This window comes from Cherax quadricarinatus, chromosome 41, assembly GCF_038502225.1.
Source record: "Cherax quadricarinatus isolate ZL_2023a chromosome 41, ASM3850222v1, whole genome shotgun sequence".
Lineage (NCBI taxonomy): Eukaryota > Metazoa > Arthropoda > Malacostraca > Decapoda > Parastacidae > Cherax > Cherax quadricarinatus.
In genome coordinates, this window is record NC_091332.1 from 11518520 (window position 1) to 11540891 (window position 22372).

The 22372-nt window shown below is 35.9% G+C and overlaps 1 protein-coding gene across 4 annotated transcripts in view; it reads left to right on the forward strand.

Annotated features, from left to right (window-relative positions):
- The window catches only part of LOC128695826 (phospholipase DDHD1-like), a 67246-nt gene extending 45124 nt beyond the window's left edge, over nt 1–22122 (forward strand). For 2 of the 4 annotated variants that reach the window (XM_070093014.1, XM_053786709.2), the window contains 3 exons: nt 2802–3013; nt 7281–7388; nt 10988–22122. In XM_070093014.1, coding sequence (XP_069949115.1) covers nt 2802–3013; nt 7281–7388; nt 10988–11166 — 499 coding nt within the window. In that variant the 3' untranslated portion in view covers nt 11167–22122. Of the gene's footprint in view, nt 1–2801; nt 3014–7280; nt 7389–8725; nt 8841–10987 lie in introns of all 4 variants that reach the window. The other 2 variants (XR_011393044.1, XR_011393045.1) reach the window with 2 other exon arrangements.
- Nucleotides 22123–22372: the final 250 nt, after the last annotated feature.

Here is a 22372-nt window from a genome sequence, read left to right on the forward strand (position 1 = left end):
AACTGATCATTTAACATTACTGCTACCCCTTCCTTTGCTCTAACTCTCTCAGATACTCCAGATTTAATCCCATTTATTTCCCCCCACTGAAACTCTCCTACCCCCTTCAGCTTTGTTTCGCTTAGGGCCAGGACATCCAACTTCTTTTCATTCATAACATCAGCAATCATCTGTTTCTTGTCATCCGCACTACATCCACGCACATTTAAGCAACCCAGTTTTATAAAGTTTTTCTTCTTCTCTTTTTTAGTAATTGTATACAGGAGAAGGGGTTACTAGCCCATTGCTCCCGGCATTTTAGTCGCCTCATACGACACGCATGGCTTACGGAGGAAAGATTCTTTTCCACTTCCCCATGGACAATAGAAGAAATAAAAAAGAACAAGAGCTATTTAGAAAAAGGAGAAAAACCTAGATGTATGTATATATATATATGCATGTGCGTGTCTGTGAAGTGTGACCAAAGTGTAAGTAGGAGTAGCAAGATATCCCTGTTATCTTAGCGTGTTTATGAGACAGAAAAAGAAACCAGCAATCCTACCATCATGCAAAACAGTTACAGGTTTTTGTTTCACAGTCATCTGGCAGGACGGTAGTACTTCCCTGGGTGGTTGCTGTCTACCAACCTACTACCTAGATTAAATGTCATAAAATATCATAGATGGATTAATGGAAATGTCTATATTAATGTAATATATTAAATGTCATATATTACATTAATATAGACATTTCCATTAATCCATCTATGATATTTTTTCAAAATTATATAATGAACATGCTGCTTATATAACATATAAACATGATACATACACCCACAGTATAAAAATTGACATAATTATGAGATTAGTTTACCAAGCGGTTCGTGGGAGAGTCAGAAGAATTATGTTTTCTCTAGTCAAACACCAGTAACTTAACTAGAAATTTATTCCTTTTGTATGCCTTCACTTTATCTATAGCTATTCATGACCCTTGTGGGTTTAACTCTTCTATTTTATTATGATTATAATAATAATAGCTTGTAATAATAATACTTTGTAATAATAATAACAACTTGTAATAATATGTAATATGTAAAATAATAATTGTCAGAGCATCATTCCTTCTAAAAATTACAAGAGAATGGAAGTGTTGGTCTTTATTTATTCTACTGTACCACTGTGGAGACAGCTGGTATACAATGTAAAGTGTTTGTATTATGATAAAAGCTTTACAGATATGGAAATGAACTTGTATCAGCCCACCAGCTGTGTTCGTCTGTTTGTTTACATACTCTGCGGCTCTGTCCTCTCTTTTACTCGTTCTCTCTCATTTATTCATTTTTATATCGTTTACTTGCCTCTCGCCCAACATTAAGACTACAAATATTTTAAGGTAAGTAGTGAGTGTACTCTATATGCATTTTATCACTAGAGAGAGCTTTAGGTATCATTGTAGTACATTATGTGTGGGTGGGGTGGCCAGAAGGGCTACCATACCTCCCACACCTGACTTCTTACAATAAATACTACTCACCTTTTGCCCTACATTAAGACTACAAATATTTTGAGGTAAATAATGAGTGCACTGTGTGTGTGTATTTTACTTTTTATTGTTTTTTAATGCCTAGTTCTATTGCTAACTTAATATATGTTAGTGTAAACTTGTTATCTGGCATTTATATGCATTTATAAGTGGAAAAAAATGACATTTTGCTTTTTGGCGATGTCTGCTTTCCAGCAGTAGCCTGGAACCTAACCTGCCATTTAAGTGGGGCCCTATTGTAGTCAGTATTGAGTTGTGAGGATCGGCAGAAACAACTAAACAACCACCAGTGCCACCTGATGCAGAGGCGTCGCTAGAGATGGTGTCACCCGGGGCGGCATCTCTGGTGTCACCCGGGGCAGCATCTTTGGTGTCACCCCCATGAAATTCAAAGGTGGAGGGGTGGGGGTAAACTCCAGTTATGTCACTACTGCATGACCAGTGACTGATGTTTAGCAATGAGAACATTTAAGGACCATAAACTGAACAAGTGAATACTTCTCGACTTTATTAATGATAAAATAAATAAACATAATAATATTGAGGAAACAAACTCAAATACTACTTTGAGTACAGCCAACAGATCCTACATTTATTCATCTTTAACAATGCCAAAACAAAAAAAAAAACTTGAAAAATAAAGAAAAACATTGCAATATCAGAGAAACACTAATTCCGATCTGACCTTGAGTACAGGTAACATCTCAGTGAATCTGATCTTAAATATTCTTGCCTTCAGTTATGCAAAATCACTTATCTCATGTTAATACATAATAGGCTATATAGAAATGAAGGATTCTTCTCTTATGTTGGTGCAGCACTGTGTTGGGCATTAGTGTCACCTTCTTTAGAGGCTCTATGGTGTCACTCCCTAAATGGTGTCACCCGGGGCACCCCCCCCCCCATTACGACTCCTCTGACCTGATGGTTGCCTATGGTTTGTTTAAGCCTAATGGTGAAATGGGGATGGTTAGTGAGCACTGAAATCTTTCATTGAGTTAGGGTTTTTTGGTCAAATTGAATTTGGATATACGAGAGGTGACTGTATGTGTAACTATCATGACTGGGAAATCACAAAGGAAGGAAAAGTGAAAGTGGTCGAATGGCTGGAACTTGACTAGCTTCCAGAAGGAAATGTTTACATGATGTAATGGCATTGATCACTTAGGGTTATATATTAAATTTAATATTAATTTTGTGTATTGTTAAAAGTCCTAAATTTCTCTGAAGACTGGTTTGGTAATGCATTTTTTAATTACAATTTATGTGTATTATTTCAGGATTGAGCCTCTGCTGTGCCCAGAATACTCTAATATTGCTCCAGTCCTGATCCATTCTTACAGTGCTACTGATAAGATACCTTATAATGAGATGCCGCTTGAACCAATCATTGTTTCCCGAGAAAAAGATTATAAAGACGGCTTGGAAAAATCAAGGGCAGACTCTGGGGGCAACACTCCTGTCTCATCTGTCCCCAGCACACCTGTAAAAGGTACGAGGGAATTTTGCAATTGTTTCTTCAGTTCTCTTCTTTCATTTAGAGCTTTTTTTTTTTTTTTAAAACGTCGACCGTTTCCCACCGAGGCAGGGTGACCCAAAAAGAAAGAAAAGCCCCAAAAGACGGAAAAAAAACTTTCATCATTCAACACTTTCACCATCACTCGTACATAATCACTGTCTTTGCAGAGGCACTCAGATATGACAGCTTAGACGTCCCTCCAATTATATTAGAGGCAGTAATATTAGAGGCTGTTGCACTACCTCAGTATCCAGGAGGGCAGTATTATTAGAGGGTGTTGCACTACCTCAGTATCCAGGAGGGATACATTTTGGGAGAAACTCCTGGAAGAGTGATTTTAAGTATATACACTGCTACTAAATTTACATAAGAGATGAAGAGTTAGTCAAACTTATTTGATGTAGTACAAATATTTTATTTAATAGAAATAAAATAAATTGTTTTACATGATGGTAGGATTGCTGGTGTCTTTTGTCTGTCTCAAAAATATGCAAGATTACAGGTACGTCTTGCTACTTCTACTTACTTAGGTGACACTACATGTACATGTACATGTCTGTTTATACACACTCATCTGAGTTTTCTTTGATTTTATCTTAGTAGTTCTTGTTCTTGTTAGGTTTCCTTTTATATCCATGGGGAAGTGGAATAAGAATCTTTCCTCCGTAAGCCATGCATGTTGTAAAAGTCAACTAAAATGCTGGGAACACTGGGCTAGTAACCCCTTTTCCTGTAATAATTACTAAAAAGAATTGGCTATAATTAATGCTAAGTAAATAAATGGAGGGGTTTAGGATATTGGCAGTTTGGAGGGATATGTTGTGTATCTTTATACGTATATGCTTCTAAACTGTTGTATTCTGAGCACCTCTGAAAAAACAGTGATTGTGTGAGTGAAGTGAAAGTGTTGAATGATGATGAAAGTATTTTTTTGGGGGGGATTTTCTTTCTTTTTGGGTCACCCTGCCTCGGTGGGAGACAGCCGACTTGTTAAAAAAAAAAAAAAATTTGTGTAATACATATTGTTTACCAGTCTGGCAACTTATGATAAGAGCCTTCTACCATTACCACTACCTGAAGGATGTTTTAGGGGCTCAGCATCCCTGAGACCCAGTCCAAGACCAGGCCTCCCAGTAGATCAAGGCCTTCTTAACCACACTATTATTAGGGTATAAATATTAAAAAACCTAGGTAGTAGGTTGGTAGACAGCAACCATCCAGGGGGGTACTACCATCCTGCCAAGTGAGTGTGAAACGAAAGCCTGTAATTGTTTTACATGATGGTAGGATTGCTGGTGTCTTTTGTCTGTCTCATAAATATGCAAGATTACAGGTACGTCTTGCTAAATAACAAAAAAAGGCACCACCACCTCTTCCTGCCTATATATAGCCATCCTGCTCCACTTCTGGTTAGTGTGACTTTGTAAATGGTCCAAGTCGGACTGAAACGTGGTCGTAAGCTTCTCTCTCTTATGTGTGGGTTATTTGTGTAACGTCTTGCTACTTCTACTTACACTTAGGTCACACCACACACACATATACAAGCATATATATACACACCCCTCTGGGTTTTCTGCTATTTTCTTTCTAGTTCTTGTTCTTATTTATTTCCTCTTATCTCCATGGGGAAGTGGAACAGAATTCTTCCTCCGTAAGCCATGCGTGTTGTAAGAGGCAACTAAAATGCCAGGGGCAAGGGGCTAGTAACCCCTTCTCCTGTATATAATACTAAATGTAAAAGGAGAAACTTTCGTTTTTCCTTTTGGGCCACCCTGCCTTGGTGGGATACAGCCGGTGTGTTGAAAGAAGAATAGTGTTGCAGCTCTTCAGTGGTAAGTACATTCATTACTTACCTTAAAATATTTGTAGTCTTAATGTAGGGCAAGAGGTGAGTAGTATTTATTTGTAGGAAGTCAGTGTAGGTAGCCAGTTAATATAGGTACACGTATGTAGTCCCTCTGGGTTACACCTACCAGCTACCTACACTGCAGAACACAGCTATGTTATTACCATCGACAAATCATGTTCACTGAGTTTAATCGTTTCTAACAACTACCTTTAGATGCCATCATAAACAAAAGGAGAAGTACATAATGAATAATTCGTGCCGAGAATTGTAAACAAGCGCATGTTAAGGGTGGTGGCTGGGCCAGATGCCAAATTCACAGTTTTCTCTAACACTCAACCAGAGAAAATGTAATGTTTACCCTCCACCTGACTCGCCGCTCAATAGCATATAAATATTGCATGTTTACATGCTATGTGCTATGTAACGTGTTTCTTATACTGTATGTAATTTTGAAGAAAATATCATAGATGGATTAATGAAAATGTCTATCTTAACCTAAAATAAGACATTTAATGTGCCCAAGAGTGATTATTATTATGTATTAGTATTATAACTATGGCATCAAGACTTGAGGGACACTCTTAGTGAATGAGTAACAAAGGCATATTTATATGAACTATGTAATGTGTTTTTTACATATATAATTTTGAAAAAAATATCATAGATGGATTAATGAAAATGTCTATATTAACCTGAAATAAGACATTTAATGTGCCCAAGAGTGAGTCATGAACATATGGGCTGCCCAGGTGAATGCATCGGGTACCAACGATTTCCGAACGGATGCACGAAATCCAGGGGAAAATTTCGCTAAAAAAGTGCTCGATTTCTGAATTGGCCAATTTCTACACCAGCCAAAAACCGGGGGTCCACTGTATAATTTTTTATGCATTTTAACACTTAATATTAAGAAAAATATAATTTAATAATTTTGTATGCCAAAGAAAAAAGGGTTGCATGAATTACAGTATACCAAAGAAAATGGGCTTGCATGAATTACAATACATATGGGGGTAACATTGGTATTTTACATTCTAACACTGCAGGAGACATAGCGGTACAGTACAGTGCTGTATATGGGTTTCTTTACATTTTTTTTTTAACCCCTTCAGGGTCCAAGGCCAAAATCTGAAGTGGTGCCCCAGTGTCCAAGAATTTAAAAAAAAAAAACTGTTATTTTTTCATATGAAATGGTAGAGAATCTTTTTGTGAAGGTAATAAAACAAAAAGTACGAAATTTTATGGAAAATTGATGAAATTATGCTCTCGCGAATTTTGATGTGTCAGCGATATTCACGAATCGGCCATTTTGCCGACTTTGACTCCCATTTTAGGCCAATTACATTATTCCAGTTGACCAAATTCTTAGCTGTTTCACTAGTATTACTTCTATTCTATCGATTGAGCACAAGAAATCGCCAAGTCAACTGTTTTAACTACAAAATAAAGTGATTGGAAATTGGTAATTTGGCCAATTTAACAGAGTTCAAAATATTCCAATTTCAAAATAGGGTCCAGAATAAACAATGTAGGTATTCCTGGCACCAAACTAACATTTCCTCTGTTCATTAGTTATGTTTTGAGGCTTTACAAATAAATTCCATTTTGATTTTTTATTCACATAATGAATTTTTATTCACACCAAAAAATAGAAGATTTACTGTTATGCAATATTGTAATAATTGTATAAATATCATCACCACATTTGTGAATGTATATTAGACCCACCAGCTGGCGTGTATTAGACGTGTGAGGCCGTTTGTTTACTCTTGAACATTGGCAAAAATTTAACATTTCCGCTTCTTTGAGCTCAGTTTCAAGCCATTTCCAGTGCTAAAACCAATCGAAATCATCACTATTTCTGTAATATATCTTCCATTCTATCAAATGAGACCAAGAAATCACAAATACAGCTATAAAAAACATACGGAAAAACACTGCAAAGTCGCTGATTTAATCGAAAATTACGGTCTCAGTTTTTTTCTCTCATTATACACAGTGTGCTGCAGGATTTGTTTTATGTGGTGCACACATACCACATAGATGTATTCTCTCATATCTAGGCCCAAATTTACCACTCGTAGTTTATCAGAGTGAGCTGAGCTCATGGCGTAGATCTACGGTTTGGACCCTGAACGTAAAGCCGTAGATCTACGGGACGGACCCTGAAAGGGTTAAGGGTGATGTATGAAACTGAATTTGAAATTAAATTAGTGTTTTGGGTGCATATTTAGGATTTAAACTATAAAAATAGGCATTTTTAGGCATTGTTTTAAGCATGTCCAGAATTTGCAGTTTTTGCGAATGGATGGGGAATACTGCTTCAGTTGAAATCATTGTAATGGATTATTAATTTTTTTTATTGAAGAAAGCTTATTCATGTTTTTTCAGGGGGAACGAGTTCATGGAGTTTATGGGGGTTAATGAAAGGGAGCAAGAAGCTTACTGATACTGGTTCCAGCACTCAGGATCTTATCCCTTCTCTCCAGGATGTAAGAAGTGAGTTATTACTTGGGGTTCAATAATACTTCTTATGAAAAATTACAAATTTTAGTGTGTACAACATGTGTGAAAAACATGTCAGTGCCCTGTTTATAATATGGTCATAATATTTATTTTCATCATTTAATTGATTTTTTACAGTTTGGTCTCTGACACTAGACAGGATAGGCAAAGTTTTGACTAAAATGCTTAGAGGTGATCATGAATGGTTTATTATGCTTAGCTAGACAGATGTTCAATTGTGGTTATTTTTGTATTAAATATCAGTATGTTTGATCTCAAAACAGAAAATTAATTTATAAAAATTCCTCATTACTCATTGCAAACAAAAATTATTCCATATATCTTGATAAAGAGAAATGTGAAATGAGTACACATGCACCATACAGCTATACGTTTATGTAAAAAAAAAGTACATACTTGAACATTTAGGAAAAAAATAAAGGAAATGGCCATGAATAATAATTCATTTTATATTAAAAAATTGCATAATGTAATTCTGAACAATGAACAATAATACATATATGATGAACATTCATATGATCACATTTTCTTGTTCCCTCAGACATTGAGTCACTTTAACATGGTGGTGTGGTTTGATTTGTGTAGGGGTAGGGAGGCCTGTTCTGGGAAGGTTGCCACACTCTCTAAAAGGTGCTTGTCTAAGAACCCTTCATCTCTTTCAGCATAATTGGTGGGGGTCATTTCCACTTTCATCTTAAATTTGCTCGTTCCTGGCCTGTAACATGTAATGTTTTATGGACACGATTGCAGAATGTCAAAATTGGGCTTTGAATAGTTTCTTGCATTGTGATTTTGATTTCTGTAATACCAGGGTGAACTGGCCATGACAGTGCCAAGTTGGCATCGGTAAGAGTAAATTTGTTATAATGTTAGCAACACAATACTACGTTTAAAGCACTTAATCAAAAGATTGTAGTATGTACTGTGTAAATACAATAGTACAATACTACATTCACTTCATGGTGAACTAAGGAGAGAATGTTTTGTTGCTTCTCCTGACTTCATTGCTCCATACATTGTACCCTAGCTATAATGTTCAAAGGGTCATAGAATGATTCCAGCCACATGAAAATTATGAATAAGAGCAAAATTGAAAGACACATTTTTTGACTTGCTAAAAAAATATGAACATGCACCAAATGGTTATTTACCAAAAAAAAAAAAAATAATTTTTCAAAAAAAAAAAAAAAAAGAAAAAAAAATCCATCCACAATTTGATCATGTATTGTATATCATACACATGTCATTGTGCTGCCAAAGGAGATGATACTAATTTTTAAAGCTAATCTCTAAATTTTGCCATATTTCAGAATTTTTGTTCAGAAGAACTGAACATTTCTCCTAATCCACACAGTTTACTTGAAACAATGTTATGCCAGAAAAGTTTTGATCACACTGGTTGGTGAAATACCCTGATTAAATCAGGTGCAGTATTTACTATTCTAAGTTGTAATGTACAAGTAGTTTGTGAATTTCATGCCTTATAGCTCGAGGTTTTGCTGCCTTTATAAAGAAAATAGTGTGTTCTATGACTGACATCTGCATTGTTACTTATTTTGTCTGGGTATAGTTTTCTCAACTCGACTAGTTAACGTGTTATGTGCCAAACCTCTCCACTACCACACAGTCTTGTCAGCATTATAAATTTGATTTGATTCAGATTGATTTTATATTAATGAACCTATTCTTCTTTGCTTTAAATGGTGCATTGGTAGATGCATCTCCAATTAATGATTCACCTATTTACATTTTATTTTTAATATTTGAAGCTTTAAATTTAGCAACCCAGCCATTGCTTGCTTTAAAGTCGATTACCACTAACCTGGGGGGCCAACCCCTATCCTATACCTTTCAGTTCTTCATTCATATGCCTGTTTTATCAGCTTATCCTGAAGAAACTGCTAGTGTACAGCATTATCCTCACTTTTGGTGCAGTACTGCATTTAGGTGGCTTCACTGCCTTACTACTAAAACCTATTCTCAAAAAGCTAAACAGCTTAATATGTTGGCTTTCGGCTTCTTTGTAATGGAAAATGTGTTCACAATTGGTTTTTGTGCTGCACCAATTTTATCATGCCATATCTGTTCATCACCATTTCAGTTGTCAGATGATTCTTCTTACAATTACTGTCATGTTGTTCATACTACTACACTTTTAAGTGTGGTATGACTGTACATAAATATACAGTATACTGGTATATAAAGGCTTCAGGGATTTGGCTTGCAGGCTTTGATGAATTGGAGTCTCTGTAAAGCAGCTATACTGTGCTTTCATCTAGCTGAACAGCGATGTTGTATAATATGTTTGGATAAATATGTATATATCAGCTACATATCAACCAATGCAATTACTGTGTAAATTTCATAACACATTTCTCATGCCACTTGGCACATTTCTAATAATTACACCTGTTACTCTGATTACACATGTAACTGTATTACACATCACAGTGAGAAAAGTCTAATGGGGGGTACAAATGAAAATTTAATAGCTAATTAACCTGTCAAATTGAGAGTCAAGGCCATGAGCTACAACTTCTCCGTTCTCACCTCCAAACTCCTAAAGCCATTTACATTTCTTAGTTAACCCCTTTGACTGCTCAGACCCCCAAAATTAATAAATTTTTCCTTCTGAAATGGTAGAGGACCTTTTTCTAAAGGTAATGACACTAGAAGTATGAAATTTGATAGAAAACTTGTAGCATTAAGCAGGCACAAAGTTAGCAGTCTTGGTACAATTTACACATTGGCAGTTTCGTCCTACTTTAAGCCAGTTCCATTGCTCCATTTGGTCGGACTCTTAGCTATTTTGCTAGTATGCCTTGTGTTCTATTGAGTGAGCACAAGAAATCCCCCATTCAAGTATTACAACTACCCTATAAAGTTCCTGTCCTCGGGAAAATCTGCAGAAATCTAATATTTTCACTTCTGGTCCTGAAACCAATAAAAATCATCTCTATTTCAGTATATCTTCTGTTCTATCAAATGATTGCAAATAACGGCAAATAAAACATAAAAACCATCCTAGAAAATACCTCGGTCACCATACATATGGTAAAAGTTTTGCTGTTCATACTGTTATACTGTTCATACTCGTCACAGAGACCCATTCTCTCCTATCTAGGGCCAAAATTTACTACTTGCAGCTTATCTGGGTAAGCTGAACTCGCGAACTCATAACATAGAACTATGTGAGGGATCTTGGACACAGTGGTGTAATTCTATGTGACTGCCACTGAATGGGTTACTAATTACACTATCTAATTAATGTGATGACCTGTTCATTTCAGCATAACATAATATACAGTGTTTTTACCTCCTTGCTTATCCTTTTTCTATATTCTCTATTACTTATGTTGTATATTCAGTGTCAAATATCACTTGTTTCAATACATTTTGTGCCTGAGATCCAACCCCTTGCCATACCTTGCTTATTGCCCTCAACATTTTACCTTTTGGAACTTGCATTGTACTTTGTCTTGAAGTGTGTTTTTCACCTTAATGTTATTCCTCTTACAAATTAGCATAAAAATTGTTTGTAATATTCCTGAACTTTTAACTGCTTGTCTTAGGTTTGTCGGACCGCACAGATTTTGTGCTGCGTGAAGGTAGTATGGAGAATAGTTACATCTCAGCCATCACTTCTCACACATCGTACTGGACCAACTACGATGTATCACACTTTCTCCTCAGCATCCTCTACCCTGATATGCAGCCCACTTCTAGTAAATTGGAGGGTATAAAGTCCTAATTTTACTCCTTTTTTTTTCTTTATAATGTAATGGTATACTTCTGTAAACACAGTAGTTATACCTCACCATTTCTTTACCAAGAAATTTTAAATATTAAAAAAGGGTATTGACCTGTTACTCCATATTGATATGATGGAAGTTCTGATGGGGACAAGTTTCATATTGGTAAAAGCATATACGTATATAATAATCCTCATGAAATTTAAGTAGTCACGAATGAAGCAGTAACACTGCTCATTTAAGATGTTCCAGGGATTAAAAGATAAATAATTTGTAGTCTCTGCCATGTCTTGGCACTGTACTGCTCATATTACTGTTGGTACTTTATTATAATTAGGGCTGAGGGGACATTATATGATGCAAAATTTAGTCTATGCATTTGTGTTCTCAACTCAGTGGCCCATTAATGTGGAAGGAAAGAATTTGACAGTCGTTCAATAAAATGAACAAATAATTTATATTGTTCTTACAAGCATTCCCATATGGTATCAAGTTATGATGTTGATAATGGATATGAAGTGTGTAAAAATTAATTTTTTTTTTAAATTTTAGCATAGTATACTTATGTATTTAGCTCAATCTTTATATTATGCAGTGTTTATTTAAGTAATTTATTTTTACTGATCAGTGCTGATCGGTAATGATAAGGCCTGACTTCTATTCATATTATTTACTCAATTTGTAATTATTTGAACTCTTGTTTAAAAATGTTTCTTCAGATAATTATAATATATTCATTGAAGAACTGCACAAAGTCATGGAAGTAAATTTGAGTGATTGTTGATACACAAGACTTTTCATCTTAGGCTGGTGATAGGCTAGCAGTAGGTGAGCTCCATTAAGGGGTCTTGGTATAGATGTTGATATTTTTCATTTCTTCCATGAGAGGGTAGTATAATTGAGGTCTTCATTAGCAAAGATAAAAGAGGAAAGCATTGTGGACTACAGTAAGATATTAAAAATTAAAAAAAAAAAAAAATCAGTTATTGAATTTAAGCCAAGGGTTAATTTAAACGGCAGTAGTAACACATTTTACAGCCCATAGCATTTGACATAAGCCAGGCTGGGCAGCATCAGCATGTTGCTGTTCACTGTGATATGTGCATAGCTGGTGTGTAATTATCTTGTCAAGTCCTTATCTTTGCTAATCAATTGTCAAGTGAGTTCCACTTTAGAAGTGTGATGTGATATTGATAAAAACTTGTAAGAAGTGCGTTTAAATTTTTCATTACCAGTGCAGATTAAATGCATGTGATAAATTATTCATCATTATTGTTGTTTCACGTCATTTAATGATCATAGAGGATTATTATTCTTGAGTAAGTTTCTGCATTTATAGTAGGTTTAGTAATGAAATGCAGTAGTTTTAAGAAGTTAGCTATTTACTCTTTATTTAGTCATGTTTTATAGCAAATTTGTTACCTATATACGGTATTTTTTGTTTGGAGTATTTATATTGTACTTTCAGTTGTTTATTAAATATTTATTGTACCTGAAGCAAAGGATAAAGAATTAAGTGAAAAAGGTGTTCATTTTTTTTCAAAGGGTGAATGTATTACAATATAAAGAATTTTATGAAGTACAATTTTGCTGGGCTAATAAGAGATCAAAAGTTTTTTCTACAGGACATTTATAATATCGATGTTAGGAATGTTTATATTGCAGTTACATGAACTTGTGACATCATATTCTCAATGTGGCTTATCTGGTTGTGAGATGGACATCAGTATTGCAGGTTGATAAAAAAATTAAATTCCATGACTAAACTATTAGTGTATTGTCTTGTAAGTTTTGTCATCACTCTCTCAGGCTGTACATTGCACCGTCTTCACTTTATGATGCAGGATGGGGCCAGACATGGTTTGTCCAGCTGCAGTGTTCTTTAGTTCCCCCTCAGTTTTTTTGTGTATCCTAGTCGTAAGCATTAGGCAAAAATGAAAATTATTTTATTTTGTAATTCCAGTACAGTAATATAAATTTTATTGCATTAATCTTGTAAATAGGATTTTTTTTTGGCTTGTTAAAATGGAGTGTAGGTGTATTCTAATTCTCAGAATTATTGATATTTTCTTTATATTTAGGTGTATGGCAAACTTTATATGTCCAACCACACTTTGTTAAAGTCCTGAGTTGTAACAGTTGCAGTGATATTTGAAATCTTGTAGAGTACGCTAGATATTTTTAGCCTACATTAGCCTACTGCAATGGAGCCTCGTAGTTTGATATGCTCAGCTCGAGGCCAACCTAGTCTGTGATATGCTCGAAGCCTCTCTCCGGTTTCTCGGCTAAAGTCCACTATTGTTAATCCAGCCGAGTCCTAAATGCTATTCATCGACACGTATGGCAGATCATGTTTTACTTTTTTGTGATGTGCATTTACTGCCATGCTTATTGGTTGTAAAATAATGTGACATGTGTGGATATTGATGTTAGGAAGAGGGATTAAAGATGGTTGACTGAGCTTGGACTTTTTTTTCTTTTGTGAAGGAAATATTGTTTGAACTGTTGACATTACACCCTATGGGATAAACTGAGATATGCTACACAAACATTATTATGTCATTACATGTTAACAAGGTAATGCAATCCAATAGAGAATGCAGTAGATTAAAGGTTTTCATGTCCATAAGGTTACCTTATGCTGTACATGCATCTCGTTTACCTCTTTATTCTTAGACATGATGGCTGCTGGACCTTCCAGTGATTCTGGTTTTAGATAATGTTCTCTATGCATGTGTAGCTTAGCTAAGTTAATGTGTATCAGATTTTCTTCATATACAGTATCTAATTCAATTTTTTATGTTGACATATCAATAATTATTCTGTAATGATTTCATAAAAGGTAATCTTTACAGATCTGCTCTTATTATATTCAGCATTTAGACCTAAGGGAAAATATTACTTTGAATGATGGCATTTCTTGTGATTATTCATTATATTTATGGAATGACTATTGGAAACCTGGCTATATGGTAGGCAGGTATAGGCTTAGTGAATCAACCAGCCTGCATATCTACTAGTGGCATCTAGTGTCCTAAAAGAAATATTATGGGACTAGCATAAAGTTTTTAACTTGTCTTATTCTATTCACTACACTTTTGGATGAATTTAGGGATAAAATTTAGAATTTCTTTATAAATTATTGTAATGAAAATGCAGTTCATGAAACATGCCAAAAGTTGAAGGAAGTTCACATGTAATGCAAACATTTTGAGGCAGTAAATTTGCATACCTGTGAATTATAGCCTTGAGCATCTAGGTTCTGCATCTATCTCTTAGCAGTGAGACTGTCAGAATAATAACACATAACAGCCTTGGCTGCCTTTAAGTTGAATGTAATTTTGCCTCCCTTCAATAATGTTGTGCATGAGCATAAGAGGTACAGTAGTCCCCCCAAATTTGAAAGGGCTATATTCCAAGACCACCCGCGAATTTAGAAAAACCGTGAGTTTTGGACGCGGTTAAAAAAATGCCTATAAAAGCCTATTTTTATAGTTTAAAGACTAAATATGCCCTCAAAACACTTCAATTTAATTTTAAACTCAGCTTCATACATCACCCTTAAAAAAAAGAATGTAAAGATAAACCCATATACAGTGGACCCCCGGTATTCAATATTAATCCGTTCCTGAGAGCTCATCGAATACCGAAAATATCGAAAGGCGAATCAATTTTCCCCATAAGAAATAATGGAAATCAAATTAATCCGTGCAAGACACCCAAAAGTATGAAAAAAAAAAAATTACCACATGAAATATTAAGTTTAATGCAATAGAATAATTACAGTAACAACAATAACAATAGAATAATTGACACTTACCTTTAATGAAGATCTGGTGATGATTGATGGGATGGGAGGAGGGGAGAGTGTCGAAGTTGTTACTGTTTAGAAGGGGAATCCCCTTCCATTAGGACTTGAGGTAGCAAGGTTTTTTCCGGGGTTACTTCCCTTCTTCTTTTAATGCCTGCCACTAGAACCAGCTTGAGAGTCATTGGGCCTCTGTCGCACAACAAATCTGTCCATAGAGCTCTGTACCTCCCGTTCCTTTAAGATTTGTCTAAAATGGGCCACAACATTGTCATTGTAATAGTCACCAGCACAGCTTGCAATAGCTATGTTAGGGTGATTTTCATCCATAAAGGTTTGCAGTTCAACCCACTTTGCACACATTTCCTTAATTTTTGAAGTAGGCACAATGGATTCCACAACTGGCATAGGCTTTTCAGGGTTAGCCCCAAACCCTTCAAAATCTTTCTTAATTTCCATACTAATTCTCACCCTTTTTACCACAGGGTTGGCACTAGAAACTTTCTTGGGGCCCATGGTGACTTATTTTGCAGAAACAAGCACCAAAAACAGTGATAATATGGAATGTACCGAATGAATCCTTAGATGCACGCATACTGCCTGGCTTGTAAACACTGACACACACGGGGCAGTTCAGGCCACACGTGGACACATCTCGTACGAATCGCATCGAATACCGAGGCAAAATTTTTGCGTTAAAATGCATCGAATAGCGGATTTATTGGATACCGATGCCATCGAATACCAGGGGTCCACTGTATAGTACTGTATCGCTATGTCTCCCGCAGTTCTAGAACGTAAAATATCGATGTTACTCCCATATACATGTATACTGTAATTCATGCAACCTCGGTTTCTTTGGTATACGTACTGTAAAAAATTTACAGTATTATACAGTGGACCCCTGGTTCACGTTATTAATCCGTTCCTGAGAGCTCATCGTAAACCAAAATTATCGGAAAGCGAATCAATTTTCCCCATAAGAAATAATGGAAATCAAATTAATCCGTGCAAGACACCCAAAAGTATGAAAAAAAAAAACTGTTACCACATGAAATATTAAGTTTAATGCAATAGAATAATTACAATAACAATAATACCAATAGAATAATCACAATAGAATAATTGACACTTACCTTTAATGAAGATCTGTGATCATTGATGGGATAGGAGGAGGGGAGAGTGCCTAGCCTTTTCACAAATGATCGCTTGAGAGATGCTATCTCCTGCTATCTGTTTTTCATTTATCCACACCAGTAACAATCTCTCAATATTTTCTAACACTTGCGATCGCTGTTTTGTAATCACAGTTTGTAATCACACACGCACTCCACTTTCATACTTTGCAATTATCTCTTTCTTCATTTCAATAGTCATTAGCACCCTTGGTCTCAATGGGTTGGCACTAGAAGCTTTCTTGGGGCCCATGGTGACTTATTTTGCAGAAACAAGCACCAAAAACAGTGATAATATGGATAATATGGAATGTACCGAGTGTATCCTTAGATGCGCGCACACTGACTGGCTTGTAAACACTGGCACACACGGGGCAGTTCAGGCCACACGTGGACACGTCTCGTACGAATCTTGTCGCATACCGGGTTTTGTAACAGGAACCGAGGCAAATTTTTTGCGATATAATGCTTCGGATACCGGATTTATCGGATACCGATGACTTCGCGAACCGGGGGTCCACTGTATTTTATATGGAAATTTTGCTGAATTTATGTTAATATTTATGTTAGAAAATTATTAAATTATATTTTTCTTAATATTTAGCATTAAAACGCATAAAAAATTATATTGCCATGAAAAATTCAAAAAAATTTTGTGAATTTGTAGGGATTTCCATAAACCATTATTAGGTTCTGAGGAAAAATCCGTGAATTACTGAAGCTGTAAATTCAGAACTATGAATTCGAGGGGGTCCAATGTACAGAATACTGATAGGTTGCAGAATATGACATGATGGTAGAATACATTCGATTAAGACAATATTTTGTTTGGCAGCCATGTAGACTATATAGGCAAAGTAGGAGAGATGCAGCTGATCTGAGCACATGAACAATTATAAAGGTCAACTCGAGGAATTTGCAAGAGAAATTTGGCCAATTAAAGATTCCTTTTCTTTTTGTATGTGTATGATGTTGTCCATGGTGAGGATTAAAATTTAATTCTGATATTTTCTGTTCCTTCTTCTGGCTAGTGAAACAGCCGTGAGTTTACATTTATTCCTCTCAAGAAAATAAGCAGTAGAGAAAATAGGGTTTTCAGCTGTCTTTCTGTTAGAGTCCGCTCACTAATTTCTTTGTTTGTGTAGGTGCCCTTGGAACAAGTGGCTGATCAGGAGTCCTGGCCAATGAAAACTTCCTGGAACTGTGTGATGGTGCTTGGGACAGGAACACAACTGAAAGCCATATTTCCACTCTGCCTATGCTCTGAGGATTAACCATAAACTTACCCATTTCCATTGTCATTGAAAGGACCTAGTTAAACCAGGATATTAACATCAGTTGTAATCTTCACTATGGCCATCATTTTATAGATACAGAGATCAAGTAATTTTTAGTTTGCTAATCCCTCTTAGCTTGGCAGACTACCTGATTTGACTTTTACAGTTGTTCACACTCTTAGGTTACCTACACTTCTTACAGTTCTTACTTATACACCCTATTTCCCTTGTACTCTATTGACTTGAAAAAGCTTGGTCTTAAGTATCCATTCTGTCATAGGGGCATTTTATTTTTAAATATATTGATTGCATTTAAATTTTTTGTCAAGCATTTTAAGTTTTACATGTAAGATTTCATGTACATCTTGCTACTTCTACTTACACTTAGGTCACACTACACATGCATATACAGACATATATATACACTCCCTTCTGGGTTTTTTCTGTTTTCTTATCAGTTCTCGTTTACTTTCTCTTATCTCCGTGGAGAAGTAGAACAAAATTCTTCCTCCGTAAGCCATGCGTATCGTAAGAGGTGACTAAAATGCTGGGAGCACGGGGGCTAGTAACCCCTTCTCCTGTACATATTACTAAATTTAAAAGGAGAAACTTTCATTTTTTGTTTTGGGCCACCCTACCTTGGTGGGATACAGCTGGTTTGTTGAAAAAAAAAAAAAATGTTTCACCAAATTCAGAACAAAACTGTAATATTTTCATATGCCTATGTCCCAAAAGTCTTAAAGGACCAGATGCCACTGATATCTACACTTGCCTAGCTTGAACAGTAGTCTTTACTTAGAAATTTTTCTCTTACCAAGTGCATTTCCATGTGATATGTTATACCCTTATTTCAAGAAGGGATTAGTTTAGGGGAAAATTGTTAAAAAACTTATACATTTAAGAGAATCTCTAACCTTCCAGCTGCTTGTGAAAAGTTATTGCCTAAGGATGAATATATCAGATCAGTATTAAATGAATAAAAGGATGAATAGTACATCATGAGAACTAGGAGAGTCCACCCAAATAGTGTTTGCTCACTGTTTAACAAATGCAAGATTGATCCTCCAAGTCATTGCACTGAAAGATCCATGTAGATTTAGCACTTTAGATGAATAAACAGTATAAATGTCATTGAAGAAAATTCAGTACACTGTGGCTAGAATAATGTTTTTGGGACCTGGCGATCTGTTAGTGTGTGAGCAGGGTAATACTGTATTTTGTGAAGGGATTCAGAGAAACCGGCTAGCTGGATTTGTGTCCTTGAAATGGAAAGTACAATGCCTGGACTTTAAAGGAGGGGTTTGGGATATTGGCAGTTTGGAGTGACTATCTAAGCTGTCATATCTGGGTGCTTCTGCAAAGAGTGATTATGTATGAGCAATGATGAAAGTGTTGAATGATAATGAAAGTTTTTTTTTTTTTCTTTTTGGGGTTTTCCTTCTTTTTGGGTCATCCTACCTCGGTGGGAAACAGCTGACATGCTAAAAAAAAAAAAAAAAAAAATGTATTCTTATGACTGAAAATTCTGTGATCACTTAGGTTACTTCATGGTTTTCAACTCTGATGCCTAGATTTTCTACCTGTACTGTGTGAAAGCTCAGTTTTCTGTTGTAACTTCACTCTTCTTTCTTGATCACTTCCCATTCTCGTTCTTATGCTATTGCAGTGTACATGGATACTTCTAAATCCCCTGGTGGTGTTTGGTATGCAGCATTTTTTGGGCCACCCTGCTTTGTTGGGATGCGGCTGGATTGTTGAAAGAAGCAGCATCATCCAAGGTCATATACTGGAATTGACCAGTGTTTTCAGAGCTGAATTGTATGCAGTTCTCATGGCCATCTTACACATTGCATTGTTGTCCACATCATAGGTGTGTCACAGGCTATCCAGAAATTTGATTTCCCTTATTCCATTGTCGTTCATATACAACATTGGTTATGCCATATTTCCAGTAAAGACAAACATGTTTTTGCTGGGTCCCTGGAAACATCGATGTTTGGGGTATTGGACAAGCAGACTCGGCTTCTCGGCTAACTGTTCATGACCTCCCAGTTTCACACGAGTCTTTGTTTCAGTGATCTTCTGACAACCTCACAACCGCTGGCAACAGTGGTGATCGGAATTGGCCCACATTAAACTGGTTTTGGTCAAACTGTGTTTCAGTTTCCAACCATCTTCCCACCTCTGTCATGTTTGGGAAACTGCTCTCTCCCACCTGTGTATGAGCCACTTGCATCTCATGGACACTTTTTGGAAAAACACTTGGTATTGTTCTCTGAGGACTGTCAGGTTGCATTGTCAGTTCACCATATCTTAATAGATTATCTCATTAGCGGGTGCACATGATTAACTTCAAACGTCTCAGCTGCCCTAGCAAACTGCTCAGAGTTCCACCTTTGATGCAGATTCTTTGACTTTTTAACAGAAACTAACTCCTTGCACCATTCGTTGATATTACTTTATCTCTTGCACTTTCACCTACTCCACTAACCCTTACACATACATGTTCCTGCCTCTTGCTCCCTAACCTGTGCATATTCCTCCTTTAGCACGTACCTGCCTGTAGCCCTGTATGCCCCCTTCGAGTTTAATACTTTGATTATACATAGTACTATATTATTTTTGTACCTGTTTTATACAGAAAATATTTTTATATACGTGCATGTTACAAGAGAATTACTACTATGGGCATTGAGTACAATTTATTGTTTAGTAATATGTTGTTTGTATATTTTTGTTTATTGTTTTTATATTATTTTCTGCCAGTATAGTGTTTGTATGACCCCTGTAGGTTTAATGCTTCATTTTTTATTATAATAATGCCAGTATATTGTCATATGCTTTAAATTTTAGGACACTCGTTGTTTGACCTGACCTTGACTTTCACTTTGCCTGACGTCAGCCATCTCCTTCCTTGGCGTGCCCTCAGCACTTCCCTCTCTTACTCACTTCTGTTTACCTTGCTTGCCTTACAGTACTCAATAGTGGTTTTGATATTTTCTGAGTATAATACAGTACATATAGTAACAATGTAAACAGATTCCCAAATTTTGCCCATTTAGTCACAAACTGGTATCCACTTTACTCTAGCAGGGGTTGAGCTTGCTGGCTATGTTGTTGGTGTGTATTAGTGACCAACTATCTGGACAGTATTTAATCAAACTACAATTAGGTAATAATTGTTCCTTCACTGTCAGTTTTGGGAAGTAATACTCTCATAACTGTTTCTCGCATATGGTCTTTCATGGAAAGATGCCCAGGGAGAATTGTCACATCATGCTGAGAGTCCAACATCTTTTGTTGATTGATCTGTTCACCAGGAAGGATGCTGACTCTTTCGACCTCCCCAGCTCCCTGATGTGTTTATTACCCTTCTCTCTGAAAGCTGTAGTGTTGATTGTCTCTACCTTTTAAACTGACACTGATTTACTGCACCGTTGTGCTGGCATTCAACTCTTCTGCTTTCAATGTGACTTCAGAAATGCCCTTTATGCAACACTAATGACCCATGTGGTTTTAGCTCTTTCTGTGGATATAGGGCATCAATAACCACTAGCTTATGGCTGGGGGCTTTGACTTAACATTTATACTATCCATATATATATAACTATCACTATCCTATGGATAGTGATAGTATATGGATGCCCTTGATACCCAGGAAAAAAAAATCATAAGTATTTAATGATAATATCAGAAGAGGCACCACTTAAGTTGCAAAGTGCATTGTATTATAATTCTTGTCAAAGAAATACAGGTGAAAAGTGATTTAAGTACAGCAACGATTTATACAAGTACAGCACCCCTCAAGGGAGGTTCCTTGATGCTGGTGATGGGCTCATTATCTAAGGAATTTGACTTGCTCTTCCCTTCCTTGGATTAAACCTAGTTACTCCCTATTCTTCAGGTGGTGAATGACCCCTGCAGGTTTAGCACTTCCTCTAAATAGTATAATAATAATAATATATAGGTGCAGTACCAGGGTTAGGTACACTACCAACTGTAATATTGTACAAATTTGTATCACGGGTAAAGTTTGCCAGACTAATTGGATGTTATAACAGGAATTTAGTTGTAGCTGGAGGGTTAAGATGCTGTTGAATGTGGAATTGGTAATGATGTATTTTACATTGTATTTTAAGGATTCTGCATGTTAGGTGTAGATTAAGCTCTACCTTGGTTTTTTCCACATTGACATTTTATTCCTCACAAATACCCATTTGATTGACAAAAGGAGCTCATCTTATTAGAGATCAGCTAAAGTTTGGATATGGCCTTACAATACCTGAGCAAATTTAAGTATCGCCACCATTATGTGAAATGGGGTGTGGGAGGATGGGGGTACTGTACTTCATTATAAAGGTGGGCTAGACTTGTAGTATTTAGAATTTTCATGATTTGTAAGGTGCTATGGCTCAGTAGTACTTGTGTGTGTATTCATTTTGTCAGGGAACTATTATGCCTGTGTGTACAGTACTGTGAATTTTGTTGTGTGGCTTGATGAGGCATCACATTGATCTCACTAGGCAGGAATATTGTTTTAGTTCCCATAAGAATGCAGTCTTCATAAAATTTCTGAAACTTAAGCCACCTTTAAGTATCTTTTTCACCTTTTTTTCTTGGTAATGTTTTTATCCCCTGAAAGTGATACTATTTATTATAACTGAAATCTAAAATAAAATGTTTATCTCTGTTCTAGCACCTTATTAACTATCCCTTTATCTTTTATTTTATCTCTACTTCACAATAGCTTAAATCAACAATGCTGAAATCCTTTAAATATTTTGATGTGGTGTTTTGTAAGCTATTATTCCTCCTTTAGCTAATCCCTCCTTACAGTGCTATATGATCCTATTGGGTTTAGCACTTAAAAGTTCTGTGGTGTGTTGACAATCAATTAAATTATCTTTAATGCTATATTCATATGTATTGCTGTAACTCATTTTTT